General features: G+C 58.6%; 3 protein-coding genes and 1 long non-coding RNA gene across 7 annotated transcripts; 2 read left to right on the forward strand and 2 right to left on the reverse strand.

Annotated features, from left to right (window-relative positions):
• The first annotated feature begins 458 nt into the window (after positions 1–458).
• RNF5 (ring finger protein 5) lies at positions 459–2841 on the forward strand. 2 transcript variants are annotated; one of them, XM_084751826.1, is made up of 5 exons: positions 459–756; positions 1711–1729; positions 1813–1980; positions 2055–2175; positions 2259–2841. In XM_084751826.1, the coding sequence occupies exons 1-5, from the start codon at positions 617–619 to the stop codon at positions 2354–2356; spliced, it is 546 nt and encodes a 181-aa protein (XP_084607952.1). In that variant the 5' UTR covers positions 459–616; the 3' UTR covers positions 2357–2841. The 2 variants fall into 2 exon arrangements, with proteins under 2 accessions (XP_084607952.1, XP_084607953.1); XM_084751827.1 differs by lacking the exon at positions 459–756 and adding an exon at positions 1079–1547.
• A 151-nt stretch (positions 2842–2992) lies between these two features.
• AGER (advanced glycosylation end-product specific receptor) lies at positions 2993–6469 on the reverse strand. Of its 3 annotated transcripts, none has more exons than XM_084751824.1 (10): positions 6316–6469; positions 5960–6063; positions 5269–5461; positions 5040–5104; positions 4859–4946; positions 4432–4614; positions 4186–4316; positions 3808–3949; positions 3300–3426; positions 2993–3224 (listed from the first exon to the last, which is right to left on the reverse strand). In XM_084751824.1, exons 1-10 carry the CDS (start codon positions 6365–6367, stop codon positions 3128–3130), a joined length of 1182 nt encoding a protein of 393 aa, XP_084607950.1. In that variant the 5' UTR covers positions 6368–6469; the 3' UTR covers positions 2993–3127. The 3 variants fall into 3 exon arrangements, with proteins under 3 accessions (XP_084607950.1, XP_084607949.1, XP_084607951.1); XM_084751823.1 differs by having other exon boundaries at positions 4186–4322; XM_084751825.1 differs by lacking the exons at positions 2993–3224; positions 3300–3426 and adding an exon at positions 3445–3575 and having other exon boundaries at positions 4186–4322.
• Positions 6470–6623: 154 nt separating this feature from the next.
• Positions 6624–7903, forward strand: LOC311580348. The gene is made up of 2 exons (XR_014773437.1): positions 6624–7200; positions 7354–7903. It is a non-coding gene; the product is annotated as an uncharacterized lncRNA (long non-coding RNA).
• Positions 6980–12041, reverse strand: PBX2 (PBX homeobox 2). Its single transcript, XM_084751822.1, has 8 exons — positions 11484–12041; positions 10661–10734; positions 10221–10468; positions 9778–10104; positions 9513–9666; positions 9128–9216; positions 8825–8911; positions 6980–8712 (listed from the first exon to the last, which is right to left on the reverse strand). The coding sequence occupies exons 1-8, from the start codon at positions 11702–11704 to the stop codon at positions 8620–8622; spliced, it is 1293 nt and encodes a 430-aa protein (XP_084607948.1). The 5' UTR covers positions 11705–12041; the 3' UTR covers positions 6980–8619.
• Between the last annotated feature and the right edge of the window lie 169 nt (positions 12042–12210).

The raw sequence follows: 12210 nt of genomic DNA on the forward strand, positions 1-12210 counted from the left end.
ATCGGCCCCGCCCACCCACTCCCCCCCCCCCGCTCATTGCGCATGCTCGTCCGTGTTGTTCCAGCCAATCACTTGATTCGGAACCAGACGCTCCAAAGTCCTATAGGGACCCGGACATTCTTCGAAAGAGGAAGAGGAGAGGGAGAGAGCGGCTGGCAGTGGGCGAGTCCTGCAGGCTTGAGCCAATCCCTGCTGCGCTTTGGTTATGACTGGCAGCAGCGCGGACGAATCAAAGCCTCCCCAGCTGAGCGACAACACAGGCCTAACTCATTCTTACCAATCCCTTGGCCCCGCATAGTGACTGACGCTTGAGCAGCCAATCAGCATTCGAGCAAGGGTAGGCCCCACCTGCCTCTTCCCCGCCCCCGCTGTTTAGGCCGAGCCTGCCTTTTGAAGCCTGTATGATTGGCAGGCACCTCGACCAATGGGGATGAGAAGACCTTGAGGTGTGCCCAATGGTCGTGGGCGGAAGGCGGTCCTGCTCTGTTGGGGCGTGAGCGACTGTGTGTGTGTGTGTGTGTGTGTGTGTTTGTGTGTGTGTGTATGTGTGTGTGAGTGTATATGTGTGTGTATCCGGGGATACCGAGGGGTACGTGGGGGCGAAGCAGAACCGGCCATGGCAGCAGCGGAGGAAGAGGACGGGGGCCCCGAAGGGCCAAACCGCGAGCGGGGCGGGGCGGGCGCGACCTTCGAATGTAATATATGTCTGGAGACGGCTCGCGAAGCGGTGGTCAGCGTGTGCGGCCACCTGTATTGGTGAGACTCCGAGTGGGCGGCGTGGGGGGAGGCGGCGGGGCCCGTCTCTGTGCGGGGGAGGCCGACAGCGAGGACCACGCAGTTGTTCAGGGGACCCGAAGGCGTGTGTGGTGTCCGGTCTGTCCGTCGTGTCCCCCCGCCCCCCGCCAAGTGGGGACCTGTGCCTTTGCTGGTGTGTGTACGTGGGGTGGCGGTGGAGGAGGAGCAGCCCTGGGAAGGAGGGTCCTAGGAGCTGGTGCCGGGTGGTGCGTGATGGCCTGAGGAGTGGGAGACGCCGCATAAGCCTGCAGGTGAGGCCTGAGCCTCGTTACCTCGTGGCTGTTGAGGAAAAAACAAGAACACATGAGAGAGAACCTTCAGTTTAGGGGAGGTGCCTCTCCGCGGAGGAGGGGACGGTCGGTCCCTCGGTCCGGGACTGTGGCCCACATTGAGATGAGAAGTGGGAGGGGGTGGCTTGTCAAACCTGGGGAACAAGGGCGCTGTGGAAGGAAGAGATAGAGAGGTTAAGGGCTGTGGACATAGGGGGTTTTTATTGAACTTGATGCCAGGGCGACAGGAGCACTTGGGGTTTGTGCTAATGGTGGGAGGCTAAGAGGGACAGGAGCAAGAGTTGCCGCCCAGAGGAAACCTGTGGAATTGGGAAGTCAGGTTAAGAGGCAGAAAGGTGAGGGTGGTTGAGGGAGGTGTGTGTGTGTGTGTGTGTGTGTGTGTGTAGAGAGAGACAAGGAGAGACAGATGAGACACTGGAAGCAAGAAGAAGGTCAGATGTGTTCAGCACCTTTGAACTTTAGGTATTGAAACAAGTTTGCTAGAAGTTGTAGAAAACCTGGAAAGGAATCCAGGGAAGTAGCAGGCGGAACCTGGCGGGACTGGTGAGGCGGCCTTCTGCTCTCTGGGGTTTGTGCCTCTTTTCTGTAGTTTGACCTGTTTTTCTTTGTTTTATTCCCCATCCAGTTGGCCCTGTCTTCATCAGGTAGGTAGTCATGAGGTAAGCGGCGAGGGTGGCGCTCAAGAGACCCTCTGTGTACTTGAAAACACTTTATACTTTCTTTCCAGTGGCTGGAGACACGGCCAGACCGGCAAGAGTGCCCGGTGTGTAAAGCTGGCATCAGCCGGGAGAAAGTTGTCCCTCTTTATGGGCGAGGGAGCCAGAAGCCCCAGGACCCCAGATTGAAAACTCCACCCCGCCCTCGGGGCCAGCGACCAGCTCCAGAGAGCAGAGGGGTGAGTCTCCTTGTCCCGCTGTGCCGCACTGGTGCCAAAGCCAATGTGTTCCCTGACCTTCCCTGCCTCCCTAGGGATTCCAGGCATTCGGCGGTGACACCGGCGGCTTTCACTTCTCCTTTGGTGTTGGTGCTTTCCCCTTTGGCTTTTTCACCACCGTGTTCAATGCCCACGAGCCTTTCCGAAGGGGAGCAGGTAAGTGGCGCTTTCCCTTTGGTCCCTGCCACGGCCCCTCCGGGCCTACAAGCATGCTTTTGAAGCATTCCTTCTCCCCACAGGTGTGGAGATGGGGCAGGGCCACCCGGCCTCCAGCTGGCAGGATTCCCTCTTCCTGTTTCTCGCCATCTTCTTCTTTTTCTGGCTGCTCAGTATTTGAGCTGTGTCTCCTCCCTGCCCACCTCTCGGTAGAGAAGAATCAGTATTGGGGGTCCCTGCTGGCCCTTCCTCGCTCACCACCCCCTCACTCCCATGACCCATCTCTGTTTGCTCCGGAGGCTGTGGGGAGGAGTGGCCAGTGTGCTTCAGATGGGAGTGCCTGCTGCTCTGTCCTGCTGGACTAGGAGCAGGGTCACTCCCCGTCCCCCCCACTGCCCCTGCCCCCTGCCCTGGAGGACAGACAAGTTCCCGTTTTCCTCTCTCCTCCCTCCAGTCCTCTGCTCTCTCCCCAATTTCTTGATTTGATGTTTAGAGGTGGGCTCTCCCCAACTCCTCCACCTGCTGATTTAATTTAATTTTTCTCTCCCCACTGTCCTGAGTTCTGACTCAAGTGTCCGCTCTCTCCATCCCTCAATACCCTCCTTTACTACAAATTCAACTAATTAAACAAAAAGACAAAACAAAACAAAAAAACCGTGAACTGCATCGCTGTGAGGTCTCCCCAGGCTTCCCTCTAGGACACTGCCTCCCTGCCCAGCTGGTTCAGGGGGGTGGGGCTTGAGTGAGCCCCTGCCCCTCACAGCACCAGGGATGCAGGAGCACCCTGCTTCTCTCTCACACACAGACAACAAGTGGGCAACGTGTGTCAGGTGTTTACTCGGCGTGGCTCTCATGGGCTCCGGGGGTAGCAGAAGGCTGATTGGGGATCGTACATGGGACAGGGCAAGGGATGGGGGTGGCGGAGTTGGTGGACAGGCTCTGCCGGCCTCTCCTAAGCTCCCCCTGCCCCGTTCTCCACGGTCTCAGCTTCCTCTGACTGATTGAGCTCTGCGCGCTCCTCCTCATCCTCCTGGTTTTCTGGGGCCTTCCTGAGAAGAAAGCATTGCAGCACCCCGCAGGCCCGCTGGCAGCCCTCACCTGGTGCCAGGAAGTCTCTCACTTACCTCTCCTCTCCTCTCGGTTGCCGTTTTCGCCACAGGATGACCCCAAGGAGCAGGGTGGCTATCCCCAGGCCTCCCAGGATCCCCAAGGCCAGGGCTAGGGTCCCCAGCCCAGCCCCACCCTCAGAGCCTGTAGGGACATAGGGAAGGTTGAGGGCACAGCCCAGAACACAACATTCCTTCCTTGTTGGCTATACCCCGGGCACACGTGGCAACCGTGCGTTTCTCTCTGACTTTAGTGCAGTCCTTCACCTGCAGCTGGCCCCTCCTCGCCTGTTTCTGAGAGACAGAGTATTCAGAGGGAAGACCTGCGCTCAGGTGGGGCTGTCAGACGGGGTGCCCAGTGAAAAGGCTGGGGCCTCTCTCTTGACAAGATGTGGGGGTAGAAGAGACCTGGGTGTTGGATGCACTCAGGGACGGGTGGCATGGCTGTCGGGGACCATGTCTGAGTAGGGTAGTCCTGTGTCCCTCACCTCAGCCCCAGGGTCCTTGGGATTTGGGGAGGGGTTACCTGTGATGCTGATGCTAACCGGAAGGCTTTCCTGAGGCCCGAGGTTAGGGTGGGTGGCCACGCAGCTGTAGATGCCTTCATCCTCCGTCCCTACCTCGGGGAGGACCAGCACGGGGCTCGGGGCAAGGGGCAAGGGGGTTCCCTGGTGGGAAAGAGGGCAGGAGACTGTTTAAGAGCGCGCACGTGCATTTGTGTACACACACACACACACACACACACACACACACACACACACACACACACACGTATATCCTGGACTCTTGGCTTCATTTCCACAGATGCACACTCTGTCTTCCAGCCTGGTTCTCAGCCCACCTTCCCCAAATTAGCCTTATGCCTGTGACAGTTTTCCCACCTCAGGCCTTCCAGGTCACTCACATCCTTTATCCAGTGGATCTGAGGAGGGGGGTGGGCAGAGACTGCACAGGTCAAGGTCACAGTGCCACCAGGAACGACTGTTCCACCTTCTGGCTCAACCAACAGCTGAACCCCCTCTGGAGGCGCAGGCTCTGGCTCTGGGTGGGGATGGGCATGGGCCCATCAGCACTCCCGGGAGCTGGCCCGATGGCCCTGGGATACCCACACCTCCCAGAGAGCCAGACTGGCCCCTCCTTCCCTCCTCACCCCGGACATGGGGCTGGATGGGGGCTGTGGTCAAGGGTCTGTGCCGGGGAAGGCCGGGACTGAGGCTGCAGGAGAAGGCAGGGTGAGTGTCTGCTCCCTGGGTTGGTGTCACTGTCAGCTCTGACTGCAGTGTGAAGAGTCCTGTCTCGGGGTGTCTCCTGGCCTCTTCCTTCACAACTGTTCCTGTAGTAGATAGGGCAATAAAATAAAAATAATATTTTATTTAATTTTAATTTATGTGCGTTGGTGTGAGGGTGTCAGATCTTGGAGTTACAGACAGTTATGAGCTGCCATGTGGGTGCTGGGAATTGAACCTGGGTCCTTTGGAAGAGCAGGCAGTGCTTTTAACCACTGAGCCATCTCTCCAGCCCGGGCGTGAGATTTATGAAGAAGAAGGTAGTTGAATGCAGGGTGCCCTGGCACCTACCTTTGCCATCGGGAATCAGAGGTTTCCCGTCCAGGAGCCAGCTGAGGGTCCCTGCAGGGTAGCCTCCCTCAGACACACATGTCCCCACCTGGAGGAAGAATGGGGACCTCACCCTCTGACTTGGAGTGATGTCGGCTCACACTGCACGCAAAGGCCCCTTTCTGTCGTGTTTTTCTACTACCTTATTAGGTATACCAGCTGTGAGTTCAGAGGCAGGATCCATGATTTCTGGCTTCCCAGGAATCTCTGGAGGGAGAATTCAGTTAGAAGCCTGTTTTTCGAAGTTTCTCACACTCCAGGCAGTAGAGATCAGGGGTCCAGGCACACGCCAGGGCCAAGGGTCAAGGGTGGGAGCAAATGGAGGTTTTTCCTTAAATAGAAGGTGGCTTAGCAAGGTCTGGAGCCCTTACGGTAGACTCGGACACGGTAGTTGGACTTGACCTCCCTCCCGCGCCTGTTGGTTGCCCGACACCGGAAAGTCCCCTCATCAGCCACTCCGAGGGCTGGAAGGAGGAGGGAACCGTTGGGAAGGATTCGAGCGACACTGTCCCAGGGGCCTCCCTGGGGAGAGAGGACCTTCCAGGCCTCCGTGCGGCCTGTGTTCTGCAAAGAGGAAGAAAGCCTAAGCAAGCCTGGGGAAGCACTGCCCAGGCAGGCGGGGTGCTGGGGCCCCCTCAAGTCGGGCTCCTGAGGTTGGGTGGCCAGGCAGGCAGGGTGCTGGGGCCCCCCCAGGTCTGGCTCCTGAGGTTGGGTGACCAGGCAGGCAGGGTGCTGGGGCCCCCCCAGGTCTGGCTCCTGAGGTTGGGTGACCAGGCAGGCAGGGTGCTGGGGCCCCCCCAGGTCTGGCTCCTGAGGTTGGGTGGCCAGGCAGGCAGGGTGCTGGGGCCCCCCCAGGTCTGGCTCCTGAGGTTGGGTGGCCAGGCAGGCAGGGTGCTGGAGCCCCCTCAAGTCTGGCTCCTGAGGTTGGGTGGCCAGGCAGGCAGGGTGCTGGGGCCCCCCCAGGTCTGGCTCCTGAGGTTGGGTGGCCAGGCAGGCGGGGTGCTGGGGGCCCCCAAGTCTGGCTCCTGAGGTTGGGTGGCCCAGCGGGGCCATCCTGCTTACCACTTTCCATTCCGGCTGCTGGGTTAGCTTCTTAGATGCCCCTTTACAACTCAGCACCAGCGACTCTCCAATCCGAGCTGTGATGTTCTGACCAGCCACGGCTCCTGGGTGGCGGCATGGAGGTTAGGGGCGGGAGGGCACAGTGGGGCTACTGGGTGTAGGCAGGGTGGGTGAAGGACTTCGCTCAGTGGGGCCCAGGTTTAGGGAATTTGGGAACTGTACTACTCAGGGGAGGGTCAGTGGGGCTACTGGGTGTAGGCAGGGTGGGTGAAGGACTTCGGTCAGTGGGGTCCAGGTTTAGGGAATTTGGGAATGTGCTACTCAGGGGAGGGTCAGTGGGGCTGGGAGTGGCTCACCCCACAGAGCAAGAACCAGCACCCAGGCTCCAGCCGCCATCCTCGCTGGCATCTTGCTTTCTTCCTGGGCTCCTGGGTCTGTCTGCCCCTTTCCCTCCCGCTGCAGCCACTGCCCTAGGTGGGGCTTGTACCCTCTACCCTGCCCCCACCTTGTCCTGTCAGAGAGAATGCCAGGAATTCATGCTTCTGGGACAAGAGTCCTTCAGGTACTAGAAACAGCAATCTTACCCCACCCCGGGCACTGCCGCCTCCTGGCACAGCCCGTCCCTGGGGCAGGGTTGTACACTGACACAGGGTCTCATGTCCCCTAGCCCGCCGTGTTCCATCAGTCCTACACAGGGTTCACTAGTGTGCCCTCTTGGCTGAGGCAGGTTGCTAGGCAACATGGTCAGCCCGGTTTGTTGTCATCCTGGGTACATCTTTGTACTGGGGACGGACCGAAACCTGTTGGGGCTTTTTAGAAATTATCTTTTTTGGTTTTTTGTTTTTCGAGACAGGGTTTCTCTGTGTAGCCTTGGCTGGCCTGGACTCACTTTGTAAACCAGGATGGCCTTGAACTCACAGAGATCCGCCTTTACCTCCCGAGTGCTGGGATCAAAGGCATGTACCACCACCGCCCGGCTAATTATTTTGCTTTTTGGAAAAAAAAAAAATCTCAACTAAACCCAAGGGAAAAAGAAATTTCTTTATTTAAAATTGCAGTTTCTTTTTTCTTTTTCTGTGAATCTGTTAAGTTTACAAGTGAGGAGAGAAGTGTCCCTGGCCCTGCCTCCCACCGCCCTCAGCCCTCCCTCAATCCTGCCTGGGTCTTTGATGGGAGGGGTTCCCCACAGTGACAGTCTTGAGGATTCTGAGGGTGTCAGATAGAAGGCTGAGATGAGACAGGTTTTTTTTTTTTTCGAGACAAGGTTTCTCTGTGTAGCCTTGGCTGTCCTGGACTCCCTTCGTAGACCAGGCTGGCTTCGAACTCACAGTGATCCACCTGCCTCTGCCTCCCGAGTGCTGGGACTAAAGGCGTGCGCCACCACGCCCGGCTAGGTTTTTTGTTTTAACCTTCCCTCATACCTGGTTTTCTGTGACCTCTCTCCTCTCCCTAGCCCCTCGATTTTGGCATGAGATTAAAAAATTAACAGAAACATTTATTTCTGGGAAACTAGGGGATATATATGTATATATATATATATATGCACCCAGCCCATATTTAGCGTATTTGGCAAGATCACCCTCCCCGTTCTTCTCCACTCTGTAAATAGTTTAAAAAACAAAACAAAGTCCTTTGACACTTTTCAAAAATCACTGCGTTCAGTCAAACCTTGCCCAAAGGTTCCTGGGAGCAGGGAAGACAGGGCTACAGGGACTTATGCTCCACATTAAATACAGCAGAGATCTGCCTGAACAAGCTGACACCTAAGTGTTCAGGGTGAGGACATGGTGTCCTGCAAAATCCACTTCCCCACTGGCAGGCCTGGAGCCAGCAGCCGCCACCAGTTCTGTTTGTTCTCTTACTAGGCCCCTTTGGCTCTTCTCACATGGGTAAACAAAAATAGACCAGCATGTTTATTTAAAAAAAAACAAAAACAACAACAAACCACACACACACACACATCAAAAACCCTACTTCTTTAAACTATTAAAAATTAAGGATCACCACTACCAACAAAAACAATTTAAAAAATACAGATTCCAGGGTTTCTTTTCTTTCAAAAAACAAAACAAAACAAAAAAACCCACCTAACTCCAAAACCCAGTCTAAAGTAGCAGAAAGTCCCTCCGAGGTAGATATCTGAGTCAGACACTCTCGTCCACCGAGCGATTCTATTGGTTTAAGATGAGCTGCGTATGAGGTAATAGAGCCGTCTGGAGGGGCAGAAGGTGGGGGGGGGATGCATGGGGGGAGAGGGGGCGTTGGCCCAGGGCCTCTGTCCAGGAGCCCCCATTTTTGGCATCTCTGGGTCGGGTGGGGCTGACATCTCCAGATTCCAGAGTGTATGAGTGGGGTGGGGAAAAGGGGAGGAGCCGGGACAAACACGACAGTTGGAGGTCAGTGTAGATGTGAGAGAGAGACATCTGAGAAGTATCTGTGTGTGAGAGGAAGGCAAGACAGAAAAAAGGAAAAAAAGGGGGACACCCCACTCTCCCTGCCATGTCGTCAGCACCCCAGCACTGAGTGTCTAGTTGGGGAGGGCACGACCCCATTCGCCCTCTCCGTTTTGTGCTTCTGTGGGGTTTGTCCTCCAGATGCCCGCCTCCTCTCCAAGAGATGCCTGGTGAGAGCCCCCAGCCCCGTGACCTTGAGGGGCAAGGTCAGTTGGAGGTGTCAGAGTGAACACTTCCTGGTCCCTCTGTCGGGGATGTCACTGAGGAAGGGGTCACAGCCTCCTGCCAGCCGCCATTGGCCTAGTAAAAGAGAGAGTGGAAGTCAAGAGAACCGGAATCCCGCGTGGGGGTCACGCTCCTCTCCTGACGAGAGCCAGGAGCTGGGGGTGGCAAGGTCCCACCATCTTCTCACCCGCATTTCTCGAGGACTGTAGAGCTGGCCTCCTCCGAGGCTGTCCCCGTAGCTCCCTGGCCCCATCGAGTGCCGGAGTGATTCCACCTGCAGGGCACAAAGAAAGGCAGGACGCGTGGAAGCCTTAGACTAGGCAAGGCCTTGTAGGACGGGACCAGTGACGTAGCTGGGCAGGTAAAGGTGCTGTCGCGGAAGGCTGGCGGTCAGTCTGATGTCCTGACTCGACGTGAGTGCGGCAGCACGTATACCCGCCTCCCCATCAAGCTTACAATAAAAGAGAAAAGAAGAGACGGGGGTCCCGACCTGGGAGGCAGGGTAGGAATCTCCGTTGAGCCCAGGCATCCCCACAAACATGTCTCCGGATCCTGAGAGATTGAAAGACCCACCAGAGCCTTGGGGGAGAAGAGAGGGAGACAGAATTAGGAAAAGCACAGGGGAGCCCTTAGCTTCCAGTACACTATCCCTGCGCATGACGTGGATTACAGGCAAATTATCCCTGGACAGCAGTCCCACCCTTAGAACAGGCTACCCACTGGCGACCCATGCCAGGCCCTTGACATGACCACCCCGACTCAGCCTGGCCTCTGTCACCCCTCAGTCCTCTTGGCTACCGTCTTGCATAGACAGGAAATGGGAACAAAAGCAGGAAGCAGGCACAGCGGACAGCTAGAGTGACAGCGGGCTCCACCTGCAGAGGAAGGGGGCGTCGGGGAGCTGGTGCGGCTGTGGCCCCCCTGGGCCACCGACACGGCGGTCTTCACGGCGTAGATGTTCGCTTCCTCTTGGAACTTCCCAATGTTTTTCTTGTAGCGGATTCGCTTGTTACCGAACCAGTTGGAAACCTGCAGTGTTGGGCAGGGAGGGTCAGGAGGAACCCTTTCTCCAGGACCCCCCTCCCCAAGTAACACCTGAGAACCTCTCCTGTCCCTCCCCAGCCCCCCCCCAAACGGCACCTGAGAGACGGTGATGCCGCACTTCTTGGCGAGCTCCTCTTTGGCCTCCTCACTGGGATAAGGGTTACTCAGGTGGGAGTAGAAATATTCGTTCAGGACCTCCGTGGCCTGCTTGCTGAAGTTCCTGCGCTTGCGCCTGGCGTCCAGGAAGCGGGAGCGCAGGATCATGACCGCCTCGCACGTGCTCTGCTTCAGCTGCATCTGGATGGCGCTGAACTTGCGGTGGATGATGCCCACCATGCGCTCCATCTCCTTGGGGGCCACGGGGCGGGTGCGGCTCTGCTCCCTCAGCAAGTTCATGACGTGGGTGGTGAACTCGTTGCACGCCTGTTGGAGGGTAGGCTGTTGTGAGGGACACTGCCCCCCACGCCCCCCCCCCGGGCTTGGGACCTCTAAGAGTGTCATGCCACCTCGTCTGTCGCTCACTAGGCCCCCTCACCTACCTGCTCATACTTTTCCAACTCCGAGTGGTAGATGTGGCGGATCTGGGCAAGCTTGCTCCGATAGTCTGAGTGTTCGATGGAGTTGTCTGGGGACACGCCACCTCCGGAGGCTGCGGCGGCTGCAGCGGCTGCGGCGGAGCCCCCCCCTTTCTCAGGTCCGGCCACACCTTCTGCCAGAAGCATGTTGTCCAGGCGCATCAGCTGCGGGTCCACCGGCTCCTCCTCTTGGGAGCTGCGGATGCTAAGGCCTAGCAGGCAGGCAAGCACACTTAGGGAACCCCTCACCCAGTCACTGTCCCTCCTGCTGGTCTTCCCCTGCTCCCTTCTGAGCAGCCTCCCTGGGTTTCCCTTTCCTCAGGGCTTCAGCTTGTCAGACCCTGAGCCCTGGAGTGGAGTCCCGTTCCCAGAAGGGAGAGTTCGAGAGGCTCGCACGCACGTACCAGTTTTCTCCTTGATTTCACACAGGACACTAAACAGAGCAGGTTTCATTCGGTGACAGTTCAGGGCGTGTTTCCTTAGGAGGAATGGGAGGAGAAAAAGAGTTCAGGGGCCAAGAGAGATGAGAGGGGTGCCAGGGAAGGAGGTGTGGGCATAATCTGTGGAGGGGGAAAGTGGAAACTGGGGGTGAGTTGGGGAGGTAGAGTGGAGTTGGAAGGGTAGTTCTTGAGAAGAGACCAGCTGCCATAGCTCCGGGGAAGCGCTGGGCCACAGGAAGCAGAAGATGTGCAGGCTATGGGGCTAAAGTCACCATGGGCGGGCTGAGGCTGAGGGAGATGGTTCAGGCAAAAAGATGGAGAAAGGGTCTAGAGATGACTGAAGAACCAGCAGAGACTAGGGAGGCTGCCAAGTCAGGGAAAGAGGCCGAGAGGGAGGCGACTCGCTGTGAGGCGGCAGGGCCCTGGAACGGGGTGCCTGCTTACTGGGAGTTGAGGACAGTGAAAGGCCGGGAGGGCTCCTGGAAGCCCCAAGCACGGTGGAGGGGAGTGTGGAGACCCTGGACCCGCAGCTCTGGCTGAGAACACTTTCTAAGTACGGGGCCAGGGCCGGTGTAGACTGCAGGGGTCATCAAAAGGTTAGGAGGGAGTTGAGACCACCTGGGGTCCCCCTCTGTGGAGGTTTTAGGGCCTAGGGGCAAAGCAAGCTTTGAGAGAACACCAGAGCCAAGGAAAGAAAATAGTTGCAAGATCCAGAGAGGCGCCCTGGGGGAGGGGGGCTTGCGTAGGACTCAGCGCTGTGAGCGGGTCCCGGGGTGGGGGCACTCACTTGGCCTGGGCCTCGTCCAGGCTCTGGTCGGTGATGGTCATTATCTGTTGCAGAATGTCCCCGATGTCTTGCTTCCCCCGGCCTCCCGGGACACCCCCACTTCCCCCACCGGGGTCTCCGGCACCGGGAGGCTCGCCAGGGCCCCCGGGCTCCCCACCCACCAGCCCCAGAGCACCCCGGCCCCCGCCCGGAGGGGGCGGCCCCAGCAGCCGCTCGTCCATAGTTGGGGGGGGCCCTGAGGCCCCCTCCCTGCTCGCCCCTCCCCCCGCCGGGTGACTTCCCCCCCCCCCAAACTCGCCGGGGCCGCTGCTCCCTCCGCCCCAACCCCGCCCGGCAACCCGCCTCCCGGCTCCCCTCCGGGGGTTCACCCCGGCACTGAAGGGGAGACCCGGGGTGCCGCCTGGGCACCCCCACAGGAGACCCCGGCCCCCGGCGGCGGAGAAAATGGAGCCGGAGAGAGAGAGAGAGAGAGAGAGAGAGAGAGGAGGCCCAAGCGGGGGTGTGTGTGCGAGAGGAGGGAGGAGGGAGAAGGGGGAGCGAGGGAGGCGGCTGGGGGAGGGGAGCGGGAGGAAGAGGAGGGGAGGAGAGGAGGAACGGGGAGGAGCCGGGGGCGGAGAGACGCAGGCCGGGCGGCGGCGGCGGCGGCGGCGGCGGGTGGAGGCGGGGAGCGGCCCGGGGCAGACTAGGCTGGTCGAGCCGGCCCCGGGGTCGGGGGAGTCCCGGCCCC

The sequence above is a fragment of the Acomys minous genome, assembly GCF_964271855.1.
Source record: "Acomys minous genome assembly, chromosome: 13".
In the NCBI taxonomy this organism is placed as follows: Eukaryota; Metazoa; Chordata; class Mammalia; order Rodentia; family Muridae; genus Acomys; species Acomys minous.